Source organism: Drosophila biarmipes, chromosome 3L, assembly GCF_025231255.1.
Source record: "Drosophila biarmipes strain raj3 chromosome 3L, RU_DBia_V1.1, whole genome shotgun sequence".
Lineage (NCBI taxonomy): Eukaryota > Metazoa > Arthropoda > Insecta > Diptera > Drosophilidae > Drosophila > Drosophila biarmipes.
In genome coordinates, this window is record NC_066613.1 from 26783503 (window position 1) to 26804204 (window position 20702).

General features: G+C 49.1%; 4 protein-coding genes and 1 long non-coding RNA gene across 9 annotated transcripts; 3 read left to right on the forward strand and 2 right to left on the reverse strand.

Annotated features, from left to right (window-relative positions):
* Positions 1-345: 345 nt before the first annotated feature.
* On the reverse strand, positions 346-8006 carry LOC108028884 (choline-phosphate cytidylyltransferase A). 3 transcript variants are annotated; one of them, XM_017100903.3, is made up of 4 exons: positions 7787-8006; positions 2526-3148; positions 1778-2101; positions 346-1714 (listed from the first exon to the last, which is right to left on the reverse strand). In XM_017100903.3, exons 2-4 carry the CDS (start codon positions 3066-3068, stop codon positions 971-973), a joined length of 1611 nt encoding a protein of 536 aa, XP_016956392.1. In that variant the 5' UTR covers positions 3069-3148; positions 7787-8006; the 3' UTR covers positions 346-970. The 3 variants fall into 3 exon arrangements, with proteins under 3 accessions (XP_016956392.1, XP_043951011.1, XP_016956401.1); XM_044095076.2 differs by lacking the exon at positions 7787-8006 and adding an exon at positions 5766-5953; XM_017100912.3 differs by lacking the exons at positions 2526-3148; positions 7787-8006 and adding an exon at positions 2165-2305.
* A 314-nt stretch (positions 8007-8320) lies between these two features.
* Positions 8321-9443, forward strand: LOC108027835 (Golgi-associated plant pathogenesis-related protein 1). Its single transcript, XM_050885945.1, has 4 exons — positions 8321-8436; positions 8490-8621; positions 8856-9118; positions 9174-9443. The coding sequence occupies exons 1-4, from the start codon at positions 8386-8388 to the stop codon at positions 9418-9420; spliced, it is 693 nt and encodes a 230-aa protein (XP_050741902.1). The 5' UTR covers positions 8321-8385; the 3' UTR covers positions 9421-9443.
* On the reverse strand, positions 9433-18212 carry LOC108030171 (DENN domain-containing protein 5B). Of its 2 annotated transcripts, XM_017102924.3 has the most exons (15): positions 18097-18212; positions 17321-17780; positions 17146-17255; positions 16065-16477; positions 15712-16001; positions 14548-15628; positions 13313-13519; positions 12423-12600; positions 12023-12362; positions 11835-11964; positions 11517-11767; positions 11290-11435; positions 11112-11230; positions 10659-11041; positions 9433-10589 (listed from the first exon to the last, which is right to left on the reverse strand). In XM_017102924.3, exons 2-15 carry the CDS (start codon positions 17595-17597, stop codon positions 10168-10170), a joined length of 4347 nt encoding a protein of 1448 aa, XP_016958413.1. In that variant the 5' UTR covers positions 17598-17780; positions 18097-18212; the 3' UTR covers positions 9433-10167. The 2 variants fall into 2 exon arrangements, with proteins under 2 accessions (XP_016958413.1, XP_016958404.1); XM_017102915.3 differs by lacking the exons at positions 9433-10589; positions 10659-11041; positions 11112-11230; ... (2 more) ...; positions 11835-11964; positions 12023-12362 and having other exon boundaries at positions 12542-12832.
* LOC122818996 (uncharacterized) lies at positions 13576-16063 on the forward strand. Of its 2 annotated transcripts, none has more exons than XR_007763623.1 (3): positions 13576-13773; positions 13832-14283; positions 14363-16063. It is a non-coding gene; the product is annotated as an uncharacterized LOC122818996 (long non-coding RNA). The 2 variants fall into 2 exon arrangements; XR_006368454.2 differs by having other exon boundaries at positions 13577-13773; positions 14340-16063.
* A 354-nt stretch (positions 18213-18566) lies between the features above and the next one.
* On the forward strand, positions 18567-20442 carry LOC108031095 (protein phosphatase PTC7 homolog). Its single transcript, XM_017104307.3, has one exon. It carries the CDS (start codon positions 18849-18851, stop codon positions 19812-19814), a length of 966 nt encoding a protein of 321 aa, XP_016959796.1. The 5' UTR covers positions 18567-18848; the 3' UTR covers positions 19815-20442.
* Positions 20443-20702: the final 260 nt, after the last annotated feature.

The window sequence follows — 20702 nt, forward strand, 5'->3', positions numbered from 1 at the left end:
ACCGCCTCCAGCCGGTGAATGGAAGCGGCGGCTAATTGCGAGGGAATGGGTGTCCAGTCAAGGCGAACGGTTTCGTCGTCGGTGGCGGCGCAAGAGTTCCGCAATTGCCTTAGATGGCGACTGAATCGGAGGCGCAATTGCTGGGGAAACAGTCGACAACACAAGCTTGAGGGTATGATGCAAATATCTCATAGATACTAAAAGCGAATGTGTTATTTTTTATGCATTTCCGTCTATCCTAAACGGAATAACTTCAACCCACGCGAATTCTTTAGAATTCAATGGATGTTTATTCCATCCAAATTAGCTCTGATAATATTTAATAAGTCTTCTTATTAATACACCTTTTCTTTCGATTCAATGTTTATTTTTCAAAAAATATTTAACAAAGCATTTGCAATAATTTCGCTATTGCCAACTGTTTCTTGTTTTTGTTTTGAATTTTCGAATGCGTTTTGTTTGGTTGTTTTCTCTATAATTGGTTGGTGTTCTGGTTGTGTTGTTAACTTAGTTTAATGTATGCGAAATAATTTAATATAAATATTTCTAGATATTTTGCGGCACCTGGAACTAACGCTGCCGCCGCCGAGGCCGATTTCGTGCACGATCCGCCGAGTGCCTAATACAAAAATGAGTCTTTTCTGCGTTGGTTGCTTTTGTCCCACCACACACAGCTGAATTAGGATTCCTCGATTCCCTCGCTTCTCAAAGATGACGATGGAAAAGGTGGTGTGGCTGAGTGGAGGAGGGAGCAGAACACGAGTGCCAACTAAAACTAGGGGTTACAGTACCACTTAGGGCTAGAGTAAATAGAAGTGGGTTCCGGTTCGGAGTCGGGTAGCCTGCGAGTGGCGATCCTAGGGCACCTAGAGTGTGCCGACGAACTACTAGTTGCAAACGAGTCAATTTACAGTAGCTTCAAAGACAGTAAGAGAAGAAGAAAAGGTCGGGCTGCTGTCCCGCACTAGAATCAATCGCTGCGCCGCTCGTACTCCGCCTCCTCGTCGCCGTCCGCATCCAGTTCCGGCGACCGGCTCTGCAGGCTCTGGTAACTGCGGCGGGCCAGCGAGGAGCGCTTCTGCTTCGGCCGCTGCTTGCCGTTCAGCGAGCCACTGCTGCCGCTGCCCTCGCTCAGCTTCTCATGCATCTCCAAGTACTCGTCAATCGTCTCGCTGTAGTCCTCGCCGCCCTCCGTGTCGTCGCCGTTCACCGATCCCGACGGACTGCCCGGCGGACTGAGCGCCTGCAGCAGCTTGCCCTTCGACTCGTTCCACAAGTGGTTGAGGTGCTCGCGTCCGAACAGCAGCAGGAAGGTGTCGATGAACTCGCGCGACTTCTCCTCCCACTTGGTGATGATGTCCACCTTCACCTTGCTCAGCTCCCGCTTGCCGCGCGACTTCAGCTCGTCCATCTTGTTCTGCAGCCGGAACTTCTTCTCGGACAGGAACGAGACGTTCAGCTCCTTGGCCGAGTAGCCTCTGGCCAGATTGCGGCGCACATACAGATCGTAGTCCTTCACGATCCGCGCCACAATGTCCGAGGTGGACACGCCCTCGGTGCGCTCCGTGGCCACGAACATGCCGCGCGCCTTCAGCGGTGCATAGATGTCGTCCATGTTATCGGTTCCGTACGGAATGTCGTCGTGGGCCACAAAATCAATTTTGTTTTCGGCAATGAACTCGTCGGAGAGCGACCACGGCGCGTTCTGGACAATCTATTGGGGGCAGACAAGCGTGTTATTGGGTGATAAGCATAATCAATGAGCGGGAGAACCCACCTCGTCCACGTAGCGGCAGTGGCGCACTCCCTCGTACCGCTCGAAGGCGTTCATCACGGTGCGTCCCTTCATGCGGTGGGTCAGCTCATCGTTGCACACACCGACGATTAAGTACACGTTGGGAAAGATGTTCTTGGCCTGCATCAGCTGGCGGGCGTGGCCCTGGTGGAACAGGTCGTAGATGCCGTCGGCGTAGACCCTCACCCGGCGGCTCGTCTGCCCGGAGCGGGCCATTTGGTAGGTGATCCGGTTCGTGTAGTCGCACCTCGCACGCTCCAAAATGGCCTCCTCGTCGTGGGAGAAGGGCGCCGGCTTGCAAATGGTCTGCAAAGGGAATTAACCATTAGTTGGGTTGTTTAACTGGGGGCTAGAGGGTCCTCTGCCTACACAATCCTCCTCAATCTGGTCGCACATTGCTAGGAACTCCTCTTACAACTAGAAAATATATGTATCACTAATATTCAAATCTTACTTTGGAATGATTTCTAGAACTGACAAGCTCAATGGCTTACTATATTATGAAAATGATGTGTACTTCTTACTGTGTACTTGACTCCTAAGCCTTCTATACGTAAAAATATTAATAAAAGTCAGGATGTTACAAAAATTATGTCTCAAATGAGCTGATCTATACATCTTTTAACAATAACTATACTATTTACTATATACGTATTTACCTAACTCAAAAAAAAAAACCTCAAATCCTGCTTTAATTCAAGGAGTTATCCCAAACACTGACGATTCTCACCGCAAAATCGGAGGCACCGCTGCCATTGAAGAACTGCTGCGAGGTGGAGGCGGGCACCACCAGGGGATCCGGCGAGGTCTGCTGCTGGGGGACGTACTTGCGCTTCACGCCGCTGAGGTAATCCGACGTGGAGGAGCCGGCGAGGGAGGGTAGCAGGTCCTCGGCGGCTGCCGCCTCGCCTCCGTCGTCGGCGTCGCTCTGTGAGATGGTGCGTGTGCTGTCCCGCAGGGTGGTGGCCGCGGTGGTGGGCTCGCTGGCTCCCTCGCCGACCACCAGCACGCTCTCCAGCTGGCCCAGTCCCTTGGACTTGGATAGCCCCTTTCCCCCGGGGCTGTTTGTGCGCTGATCCTGGACTTCCGAGCCCGATCCCGAGCCCTTCGAGGCGCTGTTGGACGTGGGCATGGCAATGGCTGTCTCGTAGGTCCGCTTCCGGGTGGTCAATGTGGAGGCGGCGGCGGCGGAGGAGGAGGCGGTGCTGCTGGGCGTGGCCGGTGGCGATGTGCTGTTAATTGTGCTTTTGGCGAGTATCGATGAGGTGGCCATCGCAGCGAATGTTTGGGAGCGGCAGTTTTAACGGTTTCGCAACACGGTGACGCAGGAACAGAGATTCAAGTGACTTTCAGCTGGAGGAGATGGTAAAGTAGATTAGTAAGAGAGGGCAATCTTTGCATTGCTACATCCTAATCATGTTGCAAGTTCAACCATTTTACATAACTAGCATTATGAAATTGGAAAGTTCGCTTTTTTGAGCCCCTTTGAAACTTATAGCTGCGAATTCGTTAGTTTTAAGCATCATTAATCATTAATCAATCTTATCCATTCATGGAAATGTTTATCGTGGGGGCTTACCCGTGGCCTTTTACTTACGTATTTTTAATAGAACGAAGAATCATTGGCTTTTCTAAATAACTCGTTCATTAGTGTTTAATAAGACCGCGCAAATTAGATATTCACTAGATAAATTTATACTTTAAAGACCCCAATGCACTTGTTTACAGAACATTTTAAAAATAAAATCCAATAAGGCGTACACATCCCAAGTAAACAAAATTATATTTGAATTTAAATTGAATGCATTTTTGCATAAACAAAAGCACATTTACTTATGGAGGTGGCAAGCAATTTTAGACTACAGAAAATCGCTTTACATTACAAAGTCCAATCCAACAGATATCAGGTGTCCTTCTGTGTTAACCCACTTGTGTGGAAGTGGAGTTGCAAAATGGGAATTACTTTTCGCTGACCGCACACGTGACATCTGACCCCACTCCCCCGGCCACGCCCGATTGCACGAAGTTGAGACACGGCCAAATCGATTTCGACTTAATTGCCAAACGGATGATTTCGTTTGCCACGCGCACCGTACCACAGAAATTCCCTAGAAGTAAGGCGCAACTGAAAACGGCTGGTAAACAAAAACAACAAGCGACGGTGGTAATAATAGACACGTCGTGTTCCCCTTCTCGGAGCGGACTAAGATGCGCAACGTCAGTGAAGGGGGGCGCCAAGTGGGCGGCCGAACTAGTTCCGAGGGGCGCTGCACTTTACGTAAACAAGGGCACTCGGACCTGCACGTGATGACCTAATCTCCCCCAAGTGGAGCCCACCCTATAGTATAGGAGGCTTTATACCTCGCAATACCTGCTCATATCGTTAATTAATCATGTATTTGAGCTAGCAGGAATCTTCTTGTGCTACTCGATGACGAATTTCCTGAAGGTCGTCCAAAATCACTTTTTGTGCCAAGAAACAGCGATGCGGTATGCGAAATGATTTAACAAGACCGTCATGTGGCATACTGGGGCATATTTTGGTCATTACTATTTGAATATTTATAGACTTAATGAAGATAGCTAGAAATAGCTTTACTATGAATAGTATTATATTATTATAAGCCTTGTGTGTTTTAGGAGTAATTTTCCTTAAATATGTTTCATTTAAAATATCTATCTATGTATAACTTAATATAATATATATTTATTCTACCTATATGACATCGTGTCTTATATTCGCGCTTTATGAAACTTTAAATATTCCAACTATAAACCCACTGTGCGGTCAGCTGTCTGGTGCGTGGCTAACAATAATTTAAGGTAGACAAACGATTTCTCATGTTTATTCATCATGGCACACATATCCATTTATCTGTGTGGGTTACGTCGGAATATTTCTTGGCATTGGGAATACGTCAGAGTTTTCTAGCCGCCTGCCTTCCTTATCTTGAGATCCCCTCACAAGCCGATTGGCGAAATTCCACTTGGAGACCCCAAATGAGGGGCAGGGAGTTATTTTTGGGAGTGTATTTCTGAGGTGTTCAAGGTCTAATCGAGACCTGAGTCACCCGGCACTTCCACTTCAAGTTCAAGTGATAAAAGTCCGAATTAGATCGGATCTGATGTGAGCGCTTTTTGGGAACCAACCAAATTTATGGTGTCTCCCTCAAGCGTGCTAATTTTGTTGCCAAGCTGAATTTTAGGTAGCACCTCAGCAATCTTCAGCTCATAAGGCGTACGATTTAGTGATATTTTTCAATGCAAGGTAATTTTCCAGGTCCCCAAAATTAAAAAAAAATGTTAATTGATTTCTGCACTTAGGTCCTAATCAGATTTAAATATAAAGTATATATATATTTCTCAATTGTTGAACATTTTTATTATGAAAAAACCATATAAAACATCCCCCAGCAGAAACATTTTCTAAGAAATCATCAAAGTGATTCGTGGCTCTCATAACGATACAATTTCGGGAAAAATGATTTATTTTTAGACTTTTTGAACCATTTTTTTCAAGTTTTGCATTTTCGTAAACAGAACGGAAGTTTTTAATCAAAACTGCCCAATCGGTTGAGATGATAACAAAGTGATTTAACAATATGACTACCCGTTTGCATGAGATATTAAATCACTTCTTAGCACGATGATTGTTAAGAACGAATAATTTAAAAGGGAGGAAGCAAGTTGTAGAAGTCATGCCCCAAATCCGAAAAGAAGATAGAGCCAGCATATCTAATCTTACGAGTTTCCACTGTAGTGACTCCAACTTTCAAACAGAAGTGACGAAGAGCCGCCTCCAGCGAATTGAATCCAAACGTAAACAAAACCCGGAGAGTCCCCTTTGAAACTACGGGGGCGGAGAACTGGTTAAGTGGACGAGAGTGGGGCCCGTAAAATCGACTGTCAAATGGCCGGGCAGTAAAAGCAGGTGAGCGATAAGAGTCTCTACCTGCTGTTCTGCTGTTACCTTATCTGCGAAAAGAACGATACTTGTGGGTGACGGGCGCTTCCGCTGCACTGGAATCGCGAACTTCGAGCACGATAAGTGGGTTTGGCGGAAACGAGCCGTGTTTCTAGTGGTATCTCCGGCGATAGGACGAGCACAGGCTAACTTGTACTTAATTATGGCGAGCACACGGCAAACACACTGCCCCTGCCTGATGATCGCACGGTCTGATCCCGCCAGCCTGGCGAAACGGATGGTGGGCAAAGTCCCCTATCAGCGCGGCTTTATTTCTCTATACTAGGCATGGTGTTTTCCCCCAGACGGAGGTCAGGCCAGCCCTGAGACTATCAGATGCGTGGAGCCACTAGAAAGATCACTTTTAATCGCCTGATTTAGTGTTAATACTGCATTTTACTTAGTAGTAATACTAATAACTGCTGGAAACCTTTCCCTTTCCGATTTGAATATCAACATTTGAATCGTATGATTTTGTTTTCATTTAAATAATAATTGATAAGGAAATTTCATCAGAATGACTGTTTTCCGTTCAATAAGCTGGTTATAAAGACCTAAAAACAGTACGCTTTGGAGCTCAAACAAAAGATTGCAAACAATTATCTTGTAGATTAAGCCTCTCTGTAATACAAACTTTTCGAATAATTACAATTACACACTCCTATTTGTTGAAATAATGATAGCAGTATGGTTTTGGTACAGACTATTTGAAATGATTTAGTAAACTAGATCACCCGAGGAACAAGGAACGAGTCGAGATCATTAAAATCAATGTTTTTAAGTTCACTCTTTGGACTCTGTGCACAGCACCACATTTTAGTTAGGCTTTCGGGCAGGGCAAACACCTTTGGCGAATCTCGCGGTGGAGTAGAACTGATTTCGTAGTTTTTTCTTTTGGCAGTTCGTTCGCTTTGGGCCAAGAGCGAAAGGTCGAGAGTACAGTTGCGAGTTCGAACCCTCGAAATAGCAGCGAATCTCAGGCGTTATTCAAATCTGCGTACGTACGAGTGTTTTCGCCATTGATAAGCTGCGATCGGTGGACAATTATAGACTGAACGTGGGGTGTACTACACTCCACTATACTATACTGCCGGTGATAACCTTGTGGCGCGAGTGGGCTTATCATTAATGGACGGAATACGCCGAAAAGCCGAGTTGACGTCAACTGTGATTTTCGGTGGCTACGTGCTGAGATGTACTCTCTGTGGGAGCGGCTATCGCTCGGGGACCAGGAACTGCAATTCACCTATAGACACGTTTTGGGCCACCCTAATAAAGGTCAACAGCGGGTTAGGGCCCGAAAGAGGGGGAGAGAGAGAGAGATTAGATTGTGTGCAGTTGCACAATACGCGGGGCTATCTCTGTCGCACGCCTACGCATGAAATACGAATTCCATTGAGCGGCCAAAACAGCTGATTCTGATTGTGCGTGTGATCTCTCCAACCACGCGCACCCACTCTCCCATTCGCTCTCTCTGTTGTGTTTGTTTTGGCTGGAAAAGAGCGGCCACGCAACGGTAAAAAGGCGCTTGGGAAAGTGGAGCAGTGAGTAACACTTGCCCCATTGGAATGACGCTGCCGCCTGGGGAAATCGTACGATCGCAGGGCAAAGTGCGGCGCCTAATGACGCGTCGCCGAGAGTGAGAGAGGGGTGCCCCGTCATCCGCACCCGCCCCTCCCCCACAGAAGGTGCAGGCGCAAAAATCATACGACAAGCATGACGTGGCGACGGCCAATTAATGGCGTCGTCTTGCCGGCTGCAAAGAGGGAAAACGGCAAAAACAAGAGGAGGAAAAAATCGATAAGACGCGGCGACAGCGCAGCAGCTGTTTGGCGAGGGGCACACACAGAGCAGGAGAACGTGATTATGTAAACAAGCACCTTGAGGACCAAGAAAGAATCCAAAACGCACATTGCCCGCAAAGAAGAGCTCTCTCTTTTGGTCTGCTCACGTCATCCTCTCCCATTGACCCGCATTGAAAAATCGTCACACGCAGCAAACCAAAATAGTTTCCACTCTCCACTTACTTTCCACTTTCTTCCAACTCGAAACGGAACGGTTCTTTCGTTAATTGATTGGCCTCCTTTCAGCTTCTGCCCTTCTGCCGTTCAGTCCCCGATTTCGAAGCGAAACTCAATGTTTTCAGGAATGACACACGCACGGAACTCGGAGCACTGGTCACTCGGGCTGTCGGTCTGCTAGCTAGCACTTTTTTGTTTGTTGTTCGCCACAAACACGATTTTCGAATAACGCTAGAGGTGCGGACACGTCGATGGAAACATCGATGATTTCGAAACATCGCTTTTCCAGTTTCCCATCTCTAATCCCGCCAATGTTGCCAGGCAAAATACTTCCCAAATGACTAACATAATTAGGGGATTCCCCAGAACTATTAAATTGCTAAGTACTGGCTTTAAAAATAATGAGTTCTCAATTTGATAAAAATTCATTTCATTATGGATTCTTCAGAGGAATCTTTATAGCGCTCAATGATAGTACTAAGGAAGGACATAAGTATTAGAACCTTGCTTATTTTAAAACATATTTTAATGTTTTTTGTATAAAAACATCTATCTATCCTTTAATACCCAGTACAAACTGTCAAAGCATTAAAGTTCTTAATAAAATGGAGCGCACAATGCTTTTTAAAATTATTTTGTTGTTAATAGCGCTTGAGGTAAGGCCAGGAGCAATTTTCTTTCAGTGTAAGGATTTTCTCTTCCGCTGCAGTACAACCGGGTATTAGGAATAGGCCTCCAGACCTTGATCCTCGAGGCGCACAATCGTCGGAGGGCGAAGTACGGAAATCAACCACTGACCCTGGACGATAAGCTGAGCCAGGAGTGTAAAACATACGCAGAGGCAAGTGATTTTTGGTTTATTCCTGAAACTCCTTAAAATTATTTGTCCATTGTAGAAACATTTAAAATTTATTATATATGTATTTCTCATCCACCTATTTAATGTCAAACCAACAAGCTTCGCTTTTGAAAATCTGATTTGTTTTTAAATACTAAATAATATACATTCTTACATCTATGATAATCAGAATTTTGAGAAATGTGAAAAAAGATTTTAAACAGTTCTTACCCTCAGAAATTAGTTAAGGAGGGATACGGGAGCATTTGCGATGCCAATTTCGTTGATGTGTGCAGCAGCACCCATTCGATCCTAGACGGAGGCGGCCCTATTGGTGGCCGGTATACCCAAAACGTATGCGTTTTCCATGATGCCCTTCCCAGGGCTTGTGTTCGGGATTGGTTCCACTACCGAGGCTACCGCAACAACAAGAAATATTACAAGTTCACGGCTATGATATGGAATGCCTCCACCCACCTTGGCGTTGGTCTGGCGAGAGTGTAAGTCAGGGGTAGCTCATAGATCTGATCACAGTGCACGGCCACCTCCCCGCAGACATGATACGCGTTTCCTAGTGGTGAGGTATGTGCCACCTGGAAACATCCTTGCAGAAATGGAATTCAATGTACCAAAGCGACTCACTCATTTTTGGGATAAGCCAGAGGAATCGGTTGACGTTGACGACAGCCCCCATAAAGAACGCACTACTACTGATCCTAACTCCGGCTCCAGGGCTTTTTCCAACTGGATTCTTAAAACGTACATTATACTGAAAATGTCATCCCTCCTAGGGATTATTTAGAGCAAACGCCACTTTCTCATTAATGTCTTTTGCGTATTTATTGACTTTCAGGGTCTTAAGGTTTTATCTGCAAAGGGGTTTGCTAAAAGTGGTAATGTAAAAATAAAGCTTGAATATAACGTAAACACCTTTGGGTAATCTCATTTCACTCATTCTTAAAGTACCAAATACATAGTAATATAAAAAATATTCGTTATAAAAAACAAAGATTCTTTGGTAAGTCAACCTAATCAAAAGCTACCGTTGAAGTTGGAACTCAGGGGAATTGACTGGATTCGGTTTCGGTTTGGGCTGGGACCTTATCAACTAGCTACGCACACGCATACGCTTCATATATATGTAGATTTTTGAACAACATTTTAGAATTCTTTATAGTAAACGTCTTAATTGCACAGTAAATGTCTTTAAAATTCGATTGCGTCGATGACAAGGAATTTTGTTCAACTTTGGCTTCAATGTTCCCGGGACTGGCGCATCCCTTCCCGCCAAAACGTTCAGCGTTTGACTTGGTTTCTTGGCAAGCTGTCGAGTCGAATGGCAAGTGGCTAGGCTTGGGATTACAAATAGAATTAGGTGTAATGGGGGGAAAGTGTTCCGCCGCTTCTACTAAAAGCTAACAACGAATTCGAGAGTTCCGAGATTCCTCAAGAGCATATGTATGTGAGTATTCTCTAGGTCACTGGTTGCAAAATGTCCGTGGGTGAGGTGTGGTATGAGTATTGCAGTGGGTGTTGGAGCACCCGCCCCTCAGCATTGGGACGGGATGCGAATGCCCTGGGTGATTGAGTTCTCCAGCACTATGTGGCAGTCGTCCAGCGGCTCGAGGATTTGGATGAGAAAGGTGAGAAGGTTGCGGCGCCGCAGGAAGCTCTCCTCCTCGTACATCTCGTGGGTGACCTTGGTCAGGGCCATGGGCTTTATCAGCCGCGTCAGCAGGTGTTCCCGCAGGCTCAGGCAGATCAGCAGCTGGAACTTGCCGTCCTTGCCGAGCGCCGTGCCGTTGATCTCGTCCATCAACTGCACGTACAGACGCCAAATGCTGGAGATCTCCCGGCGCTGCAGGCTGCTGCCTCCTCCTCCACTCCCATTGCTGAACGACGAGTCGAGGCTGGACGCCGAGTCCTCCAGCTCCATCTGCAGGTTGTGCTCAAAGAGCTCCTTAACCTTGGCTGTAAAGGTATTTAAAAGCATAACCAGTGAATTAAATGTAAACTCTAGCCGAATCTTAGTTTTCTTACTGAAATAGTCCCAGATGTACAGATTCCGTCCAAAGAACCTCGTCGAGCGGAAGCCGCAAAGAAAGACTTGCTCCAGGCACTTGACCAGGCCATCGTCTCCGCACAGCAGGTTGGTCAGCGTGCCCACATCCCGATCACGGCTGGGTTTGTAGTGCCATTTGACCAGCACATTGACGCAGTTGCCCAGCTGGTGCTGGATCTCCGAGGGGGCCAGTGACTCCTGGCGCTGCACACTGGGACTGCGCGTCCTGGGCGGCGTGCGAGTATCCGCCCCTGGTACCAGTTCTGCATTTTTTACGGTCGTCGACACCCTTTGACCCATTAGCAGGCGCTCCGTGGAGTCGTCATCTACGCCACGTCCCAGCCAGCGGCCACAGGGGAATCTTTGGGCGGGGGAGAAGGAAATATAATGTTACACACGGGCACCACGGTTTCCGGCTTGCTTTAGCTCACTTGTAGGTGTGGCCGGTGACCTCATTGCGCATCACCACCTGCTCGACCAGCCACTTGTGGCTGGGTCCTGAGTTGTCGTGTCCAATGCGCATGGTTGTCAGCAGGCCAAGGTTTTTGTACTGCGAATAAAGGGGCCGTGGTTTAGTAGGGTAGCCAAGGATATCCTACCGAAACTTACATGGAAGATGAACTCCAGGGATCCCTTCGGCACAGGGACCCGTTGCGTCTCGTTCATGGTGCCGGAGACCATGATCCAGACGTTGCTGGAGGTGTGGTAGGAGCCGTACTTGCGGGAGGGGAAGATCACGACGCGGTAGGGCAGCTCTGTGGGCGGGGAAGGGAATCGAAGCCAAAAGGCCAATAAGCACAGGAAAAATATAGGGGACTGCTAGCGGCGGGACCTACTCGTAGTGGGGTAGATGTTGGTGAAGCTGAAGTAGTCCACCGTGTTCAGGGTGAGCAGGTGGTAGAGAAACTGCTCCTTTTCCTCCTCGCAGCGCAGGAAGGCGGATCGCTTGTACAGCGACCGCAGCAGAGATTCGTCGGAGAGCAGGGTACGAAAGTGCCGGGACAGCAGCTTCTTCTCCAGCGACAGACGCACCCAGGCGCGGGTGTAGCCAATGTGCGTCTTGATGTCCGCCATGGCCAGAACGTTCCTAAAGGGAAATAAATACGTTAATGATTGAAGGAAGGAGTTTTGGGTAATTCCTCTTCGCCACTCACTTCACATCGAACTCCAGGGACTCGGGCAGAGGACACAGCTGCTCCAGGCCCACGAATTTGTTGCGATCCCGCGACCGACTGCGATTTGGACTGGGCGGGCTGTCGATGTCCGTTTGGAATGTGGACAGATCTGCCAGGGAATAGTAAAATATTTAGCATGTATAATTCAGAAGAGAATCAAATCATACAATCCATTCGCTTGCGCATGGCGTTCCAGGCCATCGCAGGCGAGGCTGTGGCAATGGTCATCTTGCTGCCCGGACTGCTGGATACCGGCGCAGCTTGCTCCGCCCCGGAACTGTCCCCTGCTCCACGCGCCTCCTGCATCTCGAGGTAGGCCTGCAGGTGCGCCCACAGGGCGGACTTGCCCTGCTTGTTCTGCAGGCCATGTGACCAGATCTTCTCCAGCAGATCGCACATGCTGGCTATCAGGGTGTTCTCCTCGATGCCATCACCCTTGAGCCCGAGGGCCACTGCCTCATTGCCCATCTTCTCGAGCAGCATGCGCTTGGTCTTTGACTTGATGTCCTGCAATGAAGTATAAGTTAGAAACATTTTGTTTTAAAATACCATCTTGCCGCATCCCACCTTTAGAAGTCGCTCCACAAACGTCCAGTTGGCCTGGGCTATCAGCGCCGGACTCACGTCCGCTGTGGTCAGGTTGGCCGAGAGCCGGTTGACGGCATTGGAGCCGGGCTTCTGGTCCAGCGAGATCTCCCTGGCCCGCCACTTGTTGCCGTTCTTCACCCGCCGCAGGCTGTTGCCTCTGTTGGGGATTCGGATGCGGATGCGGAATCGGAGGCGGGTTCGGATACGGTTTTTGGTTTAGGTTGGTCGGTTGGTTGATGGAGGTTAGCGCGGATGAGTTAGAAAGTATTGGTTTGAGTTTAGTTTGAATTTCGAACGAGAACAAAGAGACAGCGGATTAGTGGGGATGCCGAAGGGGGCTGGAGGATGGGGTGACAGGGTGGTCGGGTGGAGGAGTAGCAGGCGGTGAGCTGTGGGCGGTGTGCATGCGGTGCAATTTACGGCGGGGAAACGGAACAAAAAACAAAACGAAAAGAAGAGTCTCGGTTAACGATTGGAGAATGCTGAATTTATTGTTAAGTGGTATGCACTAAAAGAAAACAATACGAGTAGAAATAAAGATATGTGGCTACCAACGCTCTCGGACGTGAGTATCCGTGTAAAACGCACTACTTGATTCGATTTGATCCAATTTGGGCTAACAAAGGTACACGAAATACATATACGTACAACTAGGTGTCTATGGTATCTATGTATAGTTAACATTTAGGTAATATCAAACGATTGTCAGCCCTTTTTGAGGGGCAAGGTACATTTCTCCCTTGTTATAGGATGAGTGCGGGGTTAGACGGGGGTATGGGACCGGTGTTTGATCTTAAAGCAGGACGTGCTCTACGACTAACTATACAAGAAGGGGAAACACTGTGGGAACTAGCCGACTAGGCAACTACCTCGAGGCGCACTCCTGGTTGAGGACGCCCTTCTCGAGCAGCGGAAAGCTGCGGAAGTAGGCCGCCCGGTTGGCCAGAATCTCGCTAGGCGGCGTCACCTCGATGTCGATGCAGTTGAGCCGCTTCTCGAAGCCCTGCTGAGAGTTCTGGCTGAGCACGCACGGCTCGTAGCTGGTGGCGGCGATCATGTTCTCCCCGTGTCGTCGCCTGAAATGGATGTAAAATATCATTAAAACTCTATTAACATAGTCTTAGTCATAGTCATTCAATTCACCATGAATAAACTGTCAAAAAAGGTAATTTTTTAAATTTAATAGTATTAGTATGTATTTTATCCAAATTGTAATGGTTTTTATTGCTGTGATTTTAATCGTTGAGGACGTAGCACCCAACGGAACAGGTCCATATTCGGCCACCACGATGAACTCATCCCTCAAGGACGTTAAGCGGGCCAAGAGAGAGTAGGTTGATAGTGCATACATCCCACATCAATGACAAAAGACACCTTATTCTCGCCAGTTTTTGGGACTTTCGGACTGGCTACGACCTTAGAAAAGGTGGAAGAGGTGGTGGTGGAAGAGGGAGTGGTGGTCGTGGCGGTGGTCGAATACGTTGGGGAGGTGGTGGGCGTAAAGGTAGACGCTCAACTGGTTGTAGACATCTTGACAATGCTGCCCTTATTCTCATCCCATCAATTGTAAATTGTATATCTTTTGAAACGTTTAAATATAAATAATTCTGTTAATTTCAATACAACAATTTTTTAAAGCTTTGAAAAACTTGTTACTGTCTTGTATATATTAACAAAAATGAGTTAGTATGAATTCAATCAAAATTTTAATTGTGACTACTTGTATAATTTTACTCTTTGAGAATGTTAGGCAGACGGAAGCAAGCAGTTGCTCCACTCCACTACCCACCAACATCTCTAACTCATCTTTCAGGGCTTTAAGGCGAGCAAAAAGAGAAGGGTAAGTTACTAAACACAGGGCTCTAGTGCCGTTCTACAATTAAACATCATCTTTAGACGGTTGAACATTGTGCCCTCAGAACATGCCCGCAAAAAAAAAGATTGGCACAAGTGGATGCCGAGAAAGAAACGACGTAGAATTCGTGGAGGAGGTGGACGTCGCAGTTCAACTACCTGTGGAACACCCAAATATGCCATCCTTCCGTTTGTTATTTTCTTGGTAATTGGTTAGTTGGTTTCCAACTCAGGTTAATCAGGGACTCACCTGAGTAGCTTCACGCGCTGGTCGAACAGCTGGAGCTGCTCATCGGGCTGCGACTCCCACGTGGCCAGGATCTTGTTGTCGATCAGCGTGGCGAACATTTGAGATTCAAGGAAGCGCGAGAGGAAGGCGCGGTGGTGCTCCGGCTGATCCGACAGAAACGAGGATTTGTCGAAGTTCTGCAGCGTTTCGCGGTTCGAGATCCATTCGTCGCGCGCCTGGTTCGGGTAGATCACGAAGTACTCGTAGGCATGGAACATGTGCACGAATCGATTGAGAAAGATCTCCCGCACGGAGTTGTTGATGCGCAGGTCCTGGTAGTACTGCTCCACCGGCGTCAGTTTCTGCTTCTCCGTGCGCCGGGCACTGGCTGGCATGGTGGCGTCCACTGCATCCACATCGTGGTAGATGCCAACCGGCGAGGAAGAGAGCGAGACGGTGGGACTGCCCACCGGGGAGCCAGCTCCCCGGATGCCTCCCTTCCTGCGCAGAAAGTCCGCAATGCGTGGCACGTGATCAATCCGCGAGGGATGCGCTATCAGCGGCTGGTAGTCCACCGCCCCACCTCCTGGCGATCCCGACAGCGTGTAGACGGTCTCCTGCAGTTGCTGAAACCGCTCCTTGCTTCGGCGCACTGCCTGTAAACCGGTGGGCAGGGTGCAACTGGAGATCATGGCGTCGACACCACCTGCTCCGCCACTTCCGGATCCGCCAACTCCTCCACCAGCTCCCCTGCCCACATAGCCATTCCGAAAGCTGGGCTCCTGATCGCGGTCCCGGTCGATCTCGAACTTGTCCAGCACCGATCCGATCTCGGCCATGAAGTCCATCTTGTGCGGGAAGACTGGGAGCTCCTCGGGCAGCTGGATGTGCTTCTTGTCGATGTCCACGAAGCAGAGAGTGGCCTCGCTGCCGATCTTGTGGGCCGCTTCGCACTCGGCGTGCAGTCCCATCACGAAGGGCACAGGCGCATCCAAAAAGTGGTGGAGGGCTGCCGGCAGAATGGGAGCATATACATGCGGCCAAACGAAGGGGAACAGTAACGAGGTAATGCACTCGCCTACGATCATGAGTCTTTGGTAGTCTGCAAGGGAAAGGGGGGAAATGAAGCATCTGTTTGGGCTCGTGGGATAATCCCTTGGCTATACATTTGAAACTATATCTTACCTGTGGACCGCAGCAGGACCTGATTCTCTAGAAGGACGCAAGTCAGCAGCTGTATCACACACTCCACGCCCAGGTACTTGAAGAGCAGCCGCAGCGGAAAGTCAAGGAGAGGCAACTCTGTAGCTAGAAGCGGACGCTGCAGGGTCACGGCAATGGCGGGCAGATGCGGCTCTGTGGGCGGCAGGTAAACGCGGATGGACTTGCCCGGTTGCGGCAGCATGACCTCGTAGAGAATGTTGTACACGTAGGACTCTAAGCTTATGCCAGCACCCGGCTGCCGAGGAAGACACCTAGTGAAAAGAATAAACTTTAGTACAGAGAATACGCCACGTATCGATTTCTCTCCCACTAACCTGTAGAGATTCTTGAGAAACATCTGGGCGGCGAAGGCGTAGGGAGCCTGGCAGATCAGCGTGATGCTCTTGGCCACGTACAGCTTGTCCTTGTTGATGTCGTAGTAGCTTTGTGCGGACTGCGGCGCCTGGCCGGCCACCTTGAAGTGCCTGGGCAGCGAGCGACTGACCGGACCGTCCTGCTTCACCCGGCTCAGCGAGTGCGTCTGCTGGCCGTTAGACAGCTCGGTGATGAACATGCTCTGCAGCGTGTGGATGGCCCCGCAAATGTTCCGGTTGCGGATCTCCTCGTAGAACACCAGGCTGAACCCATAGCAGCGCTTGCCATCCTCCCGCGTGGTGGCAAACGAGTGGAACCTGGGCTCGATGCTATGCTTCTGGGTGCGGAAGCGCAGACCCTGCGGCAGGGAGAGCTGTGGAAGACATACGGAGGACAGGGTAGGGTGACTTCTCGATCTCAAGTGGCGGGCATAAATAAAATCCATTCATTCGAACACATGGCCAGATGCGGGAGATAAGAGGGTTTATCGGAACGGGAGTGGGGTTACGCGGCCGTATTCGTGGCATCAATTATAAACGCTCCGCTCTTCACTCCACGCCACACTATCAATGAGCTGGCTAGCCAAGCATGAATTTCAACGAAAGGGCAGCCAATTGAGCTCAATTAGACGTGAATATGGATTAGGGTGGGTCGGTGGTTTGGCAAGGAGAGGTGATACCCAAGATTTTTTAATGGAGTTCTAACAAAAATGTTGAGTTAAGTTTGATATAAAAAATACTTAGTTGTGTGATTAATGATTATTTCTTTGTTTTACGGCTAAATATGATGATATGGAATCTTTCGAATTAAGGTAAACTTTAATGCTCATCTACGAAATCTATCATAGTATAATGACCTAATTCCATTGACACCTATTTATCCATCATCTTCTGACCTAAAAACACACATTTTCCATCAAAATTTGACAAAGTACATAATTTTAAAGATTTTCTAAGGGGAGTATGGTACTCTCTCACATTATCAACCGACCCACCCTAACAAATGCGGCTGGGCATGAACTGAAATGTACTCCGGATTTACCATGCAAATGCCGTGGGCATCGAAGGGGTTCCAGGGTACATTCTCGGGATAGTGGGCCAAAGGCTTGCTCTTGTAGGCGCGGTCCAGCGGCGAGCAGTGCAGGTTGTCCCCTGGGAGGTGCAAGAATTCCACATTAGTCCCTGGAGGGGAATTTCGGCCAGCGTTCGCCACTCACCCGCAAAGCGATCCGGCTCGAGGCCCGTGTCCAGGTCCAGTCCGCATATCACAAAGTAGTCGGCAAAGCGCGAGAACTGCGGATCGGCGTCCCGCTTCAGTTGGTTCAGCTCGGACTGGGCTTGGGACTGCTCCCCGGGCGAGGTGGGCGACGTGGGCACCTGGTTGTTGGTGCTCCCACTTCCGCTCCCGCTGCTGTTTCCGCTCCCACTCCCGCTGCTGCTGCTGAGCATCAGCTTGGACAGGCGACTGGTGACCACATTCTCCCGCGTGGTCATCGCTCCTGGTCGTCGTCCTCCTCCTTCTCTCGCTCTTCTTTGTCTTTAATCCGCCAAATGGGACATCAAACAAAAAGCACGGCCCCCATGTGTGTGCGTGTGCTGCTTGTGTGTGTATACATGTACCGTTATGCGCTCGCGATTTCGTGCACTTTCCAATTTACACAACCAATCAATTTCCGTCTGCAAAAGAAATACATACGGTTTTGGGTACACAAACAGTTCAGGTGCTATTTTTACTTGTTTATTTTTATTTTTACACTTTCGACGAGCGTGTGTGTGCGGAGAGTGTGGGTAGAAGGGTATGCAAAGTTTTCTATGCCAATGTCGTCGTGCACCACCAACAACAAAAACACTCTCCTCCTCGTTTCCCACCCCCACTCTTCTTCGTGCACTCCCCGCACTTTAGCCCACTAGTAGACCGTTAAGTCGTCTATTACTTCGGCCCGGAAACTGGGTTAAGCACTGCGTCTTTGTTTGGACGTGAGTTCGAACCTACCAACAACAGCAGCTGGGCAAACAAATAGCGTGGAGCAGAGCTGAGCTCAACTTTTTTGGCGAAGGGGAAAACAGCGAAAACAAACTACTTTGGGTCCAGTGCGGTGTGACCAGTCCATGCAAGTAGCAGTCTACCAACAGAAAGTGACCGTTAGGCCCGAGAAAGTTTCGGTATTTTATTATCTCCACCGAAGAACATAGGGGGTGTTCTTTTTAAATACCAAAATGTTAAATTAACAGTATTATGGATTAAATTAAGCGTGTATATATATAAAAAAAAAATAAATGTTATTGTGCTTTATTTAAATCTCATGCAATAATAAATTTTAACGATATGAATAAATTTAGATCTAACCGAGTAATGCCATGCAAATAAACCCCCAAAACTGGTTCGCTAAATACCGCCACAGGGCGACTATGGCCATAGAACCAGCTCGCCAGCGGGGAGTTGGGGTGGGGAACCAGCAGGCAGCCAGCGCGGAACCAGTTATGAACCGGATCGCGACCTGACGTGAAAAAGTGTATCACATCACATAACATTTTTCGTATTAAATTGGAACGTAAATTGTGTCCCCCGACGAGACAGGAGTTTTCACCCGGGAAAAACGAGTGCGGAGGAGTGGCGCATAGGAGTGAACGCCAGGGCGGAGCACTCCCACACCGAAGCACCAAACGAAACGAACGAATCGCATCCCACATCCCCCGCATGCAATTGATTGATTGAGAGCACGAGACCACGAGTTCTTGGGGGAGATGCACTCCTCACTCAACTGGACCTCACGCGCGATCTCGCGCGTCCTGCGCAACAGCTTCTCCACGCTCCTGGAGACGGCCACGGGCGGCGGAGGAGGGGCGGCCGCCAAGGGGGCCACCAAGTCTGGAGCAGGAGCAGGATCCTCGGGCGCCCCCCGCCCCCGTTTTGTTTCCGTCGTCTGCGGCTTTGCTAAGGACAACCTGCGACACAAGTACAAGCCGGGCAAGTACGGCGAGGACTCCTGGTTCAAGGCCTCCACCGCCAGCGCCGATGTGATGGGCGTGGCCGACGGGGTGGGCGGCTGGCGGAGCTATGGCATCGACCCCGGGGAGTTCTCCTCGTTCCTGATGCGCACCTGCGAGCGCCTGGTGCAGTGCAGCCACTTCAACCCCCAGCGACCGGTCAACCTGCTGGCCTACAGCTACTGCGAGCTGATGGAGCAGAAGAAGCCGATCCTCGGAAGCAGTACCGCCTGCGTCCTGATCCTCAACCGTGAGACGAGCACCGTGCACACGGCCAACATCGGCGACAGCGGCTTCATTGTGGTGCGGGAGGGTCAAGTGGTGCACAAGTCAGAGGAGCAGCAGCACTACTTCAACACACCCTTCCAACTGTCCCTGCCCCCGCCAGGACACGGCCCAAATGTCCTCAGCGACAGCCCCGAGTCGGCGGACACCATGAGCTTCCCGGTGCGCGACGGGGACGTGATCCTCATTGCCACGGACGGAGTGTTCGACAACGTGCCCGAGGATCTGATGCTGCAGGTGCTCAGCGAGGTGGAGGGCGAGCGCGATCCCGTCAAGCTGCAGATGACGGCCAACAGCCTGGCGCTGATGGCCCGCACCCTGTCCCTCAACAGCGAGTTCCTCTCGCCCTTCGCCCTCAGCGCCCGGAGGAATAACATCCAGGCGAGGGGCGGCAAGCCGGACGACATCACCGTCGTCCTGGCCACCGTGGCGATGTGAGATGCGTGGTGGTTCCCCCAGCCCCAACCATCCTCCCTAGTGATTAACGTTTACTTGTAGTCCGTACGTGTTTAGTTAGCTTTAGGAGCCTGTTCCGTGGTTCTGTCTACCGTTTAAGCTGCATGTTGAGATTGAGATTGTGGATGATGACGAGGACGACACAAAGATGCAATGACGCAACGACGACCCCTTGACCCCTTGAATTGTTAGTTACATATATACGAGCAAACTCATTTTCGAACAACCGACGAACTTCGACGCATCCTGGTGAGCGACCCCCGCCTTGATTGTATACATAACCCCTCGCTATAAGTAGAGAAATGCGAACTATCTGCCCGATCTGGCGATCTCTGTCGTCAGTGGCATTCTAATCACCACAAACAATAAACAAACAACCGATTGCGAAACAAACTTCGACGCCGAGGATCAGGAATACGAGGCCGGGGTCCGGACGGTGGACCCGGAAAGGAGCCGAGTCGATTCGAGTGCAGCTATCTGACTGAGGACTGAGGACAGGATTAGCCGGGATTAAACCAGGCGAACGAACTGTCTTTAAACAATTTTTGTCGAAATGTACTCACTGATATTTGCGACCCAATAAAATTATTCATTGAAAAACCACAACAAAGCCGAAGTCATTTCGAGATAAATTCATTAAAATATATATAAACAATAAAAAAGCACGGAAAACTTAAATAGAACGTTCTAATTGCTTAGATTAGCTCAGGGCCAGAAAGATGTAAATTAATAGGTACAGCAGCGGTCGGATTGAAAATACTGTGGGTTGAAGTGTCTCATTAATGCGATGTTACAATCTATTCTTTACGCCAGTAGAGGGAATATTAATTTTTAAATTATAAAACACTCAAAAGTATTCGTTTTCCTTAT

What these genes read in the sequence shown, in the direction of transcription:
- LOC108027835 (XM_050885945.1), top strand. Translation starts at nt 8,386, where the DNA reads ATGGAGCGCACAATGCTTTTTAAAATTATTTTGTTGTTAATAGCGCTT. An exon ending in TGTTGTTAATAGCGCTTGAG is followed by an intron (nt 8,437 to 8,489) that starts GTAAGGCCAGGA and finishes CTTCCGCTGCAG; the next exon opens with TACAACCGGGTATTAGGAAT. An exon ending in GGCGTTGGTCTGGCGAGAGT is followed by an intron (nt 9,119 to 9,173) that starts GTAAGTCAGGGG and finishes ACCTCCCCGCAG; the next exon opens with ACATGATACGCGTTTCCTAG.
- LOC108030171 (XM_017102924.3), bottom strand. Translation starts at nt 17,597, where the DNA reads ATGACCACGCGGGAGAATGTGGTCACCAGTCGCCTGTCCAAGCTGATG. An exon ending in CAACATCTACCCCACTACGA is followed by an intron (nt 11,436 to 11,516) that starts GTAGGTCCCGCC and finishes CCCCGCCCACAG; the next exon opens with AGCTGCCCTACCGCGTCGTG. An exon ending in CCCTGGAGTTCATCTTCCAT is followed by an intron (nt 11,231 to 11,289) that starts GTAAGTTTCGGT and finishes CTTTATTCGCAG; the next exon opens with TACAAAAACCTTGGCCTGCT.
- LOC108031095 (XM_017104307.3), top strand. Translation starts at nt 18,849, where the DNA reads ATGCACTCCTCACTCAACTGGACCTCACGCGCGATCTCGCGCGTCCTG.
- LOC108028884 (XM_017100903.3), bottom strand. Translation starts at nt 3,068, where the DNA reads ATGGCCACCTCATCGATACTCGCCAAAAGCACAATTAACAGCACATCG. An exon ending in GCGGTGCCTCCGATTTTGCG is followed by an intron (nt 2,102 to 2,525) that starts GTGAGAATCGTC and finishes TTCCCTTTGCAG; the next exon opens with ACCATTTGCAAGCCGGCGCC. An exon ending in ACTGCCGCTACGTGGACGAG is followed by an intron (nt 1,715 to 1,777) that starts GTGGGTTCTCCC and finishes TGCCCCCAATAG; the next exon opens with ATTGTCCAGAACGCGCCGTG.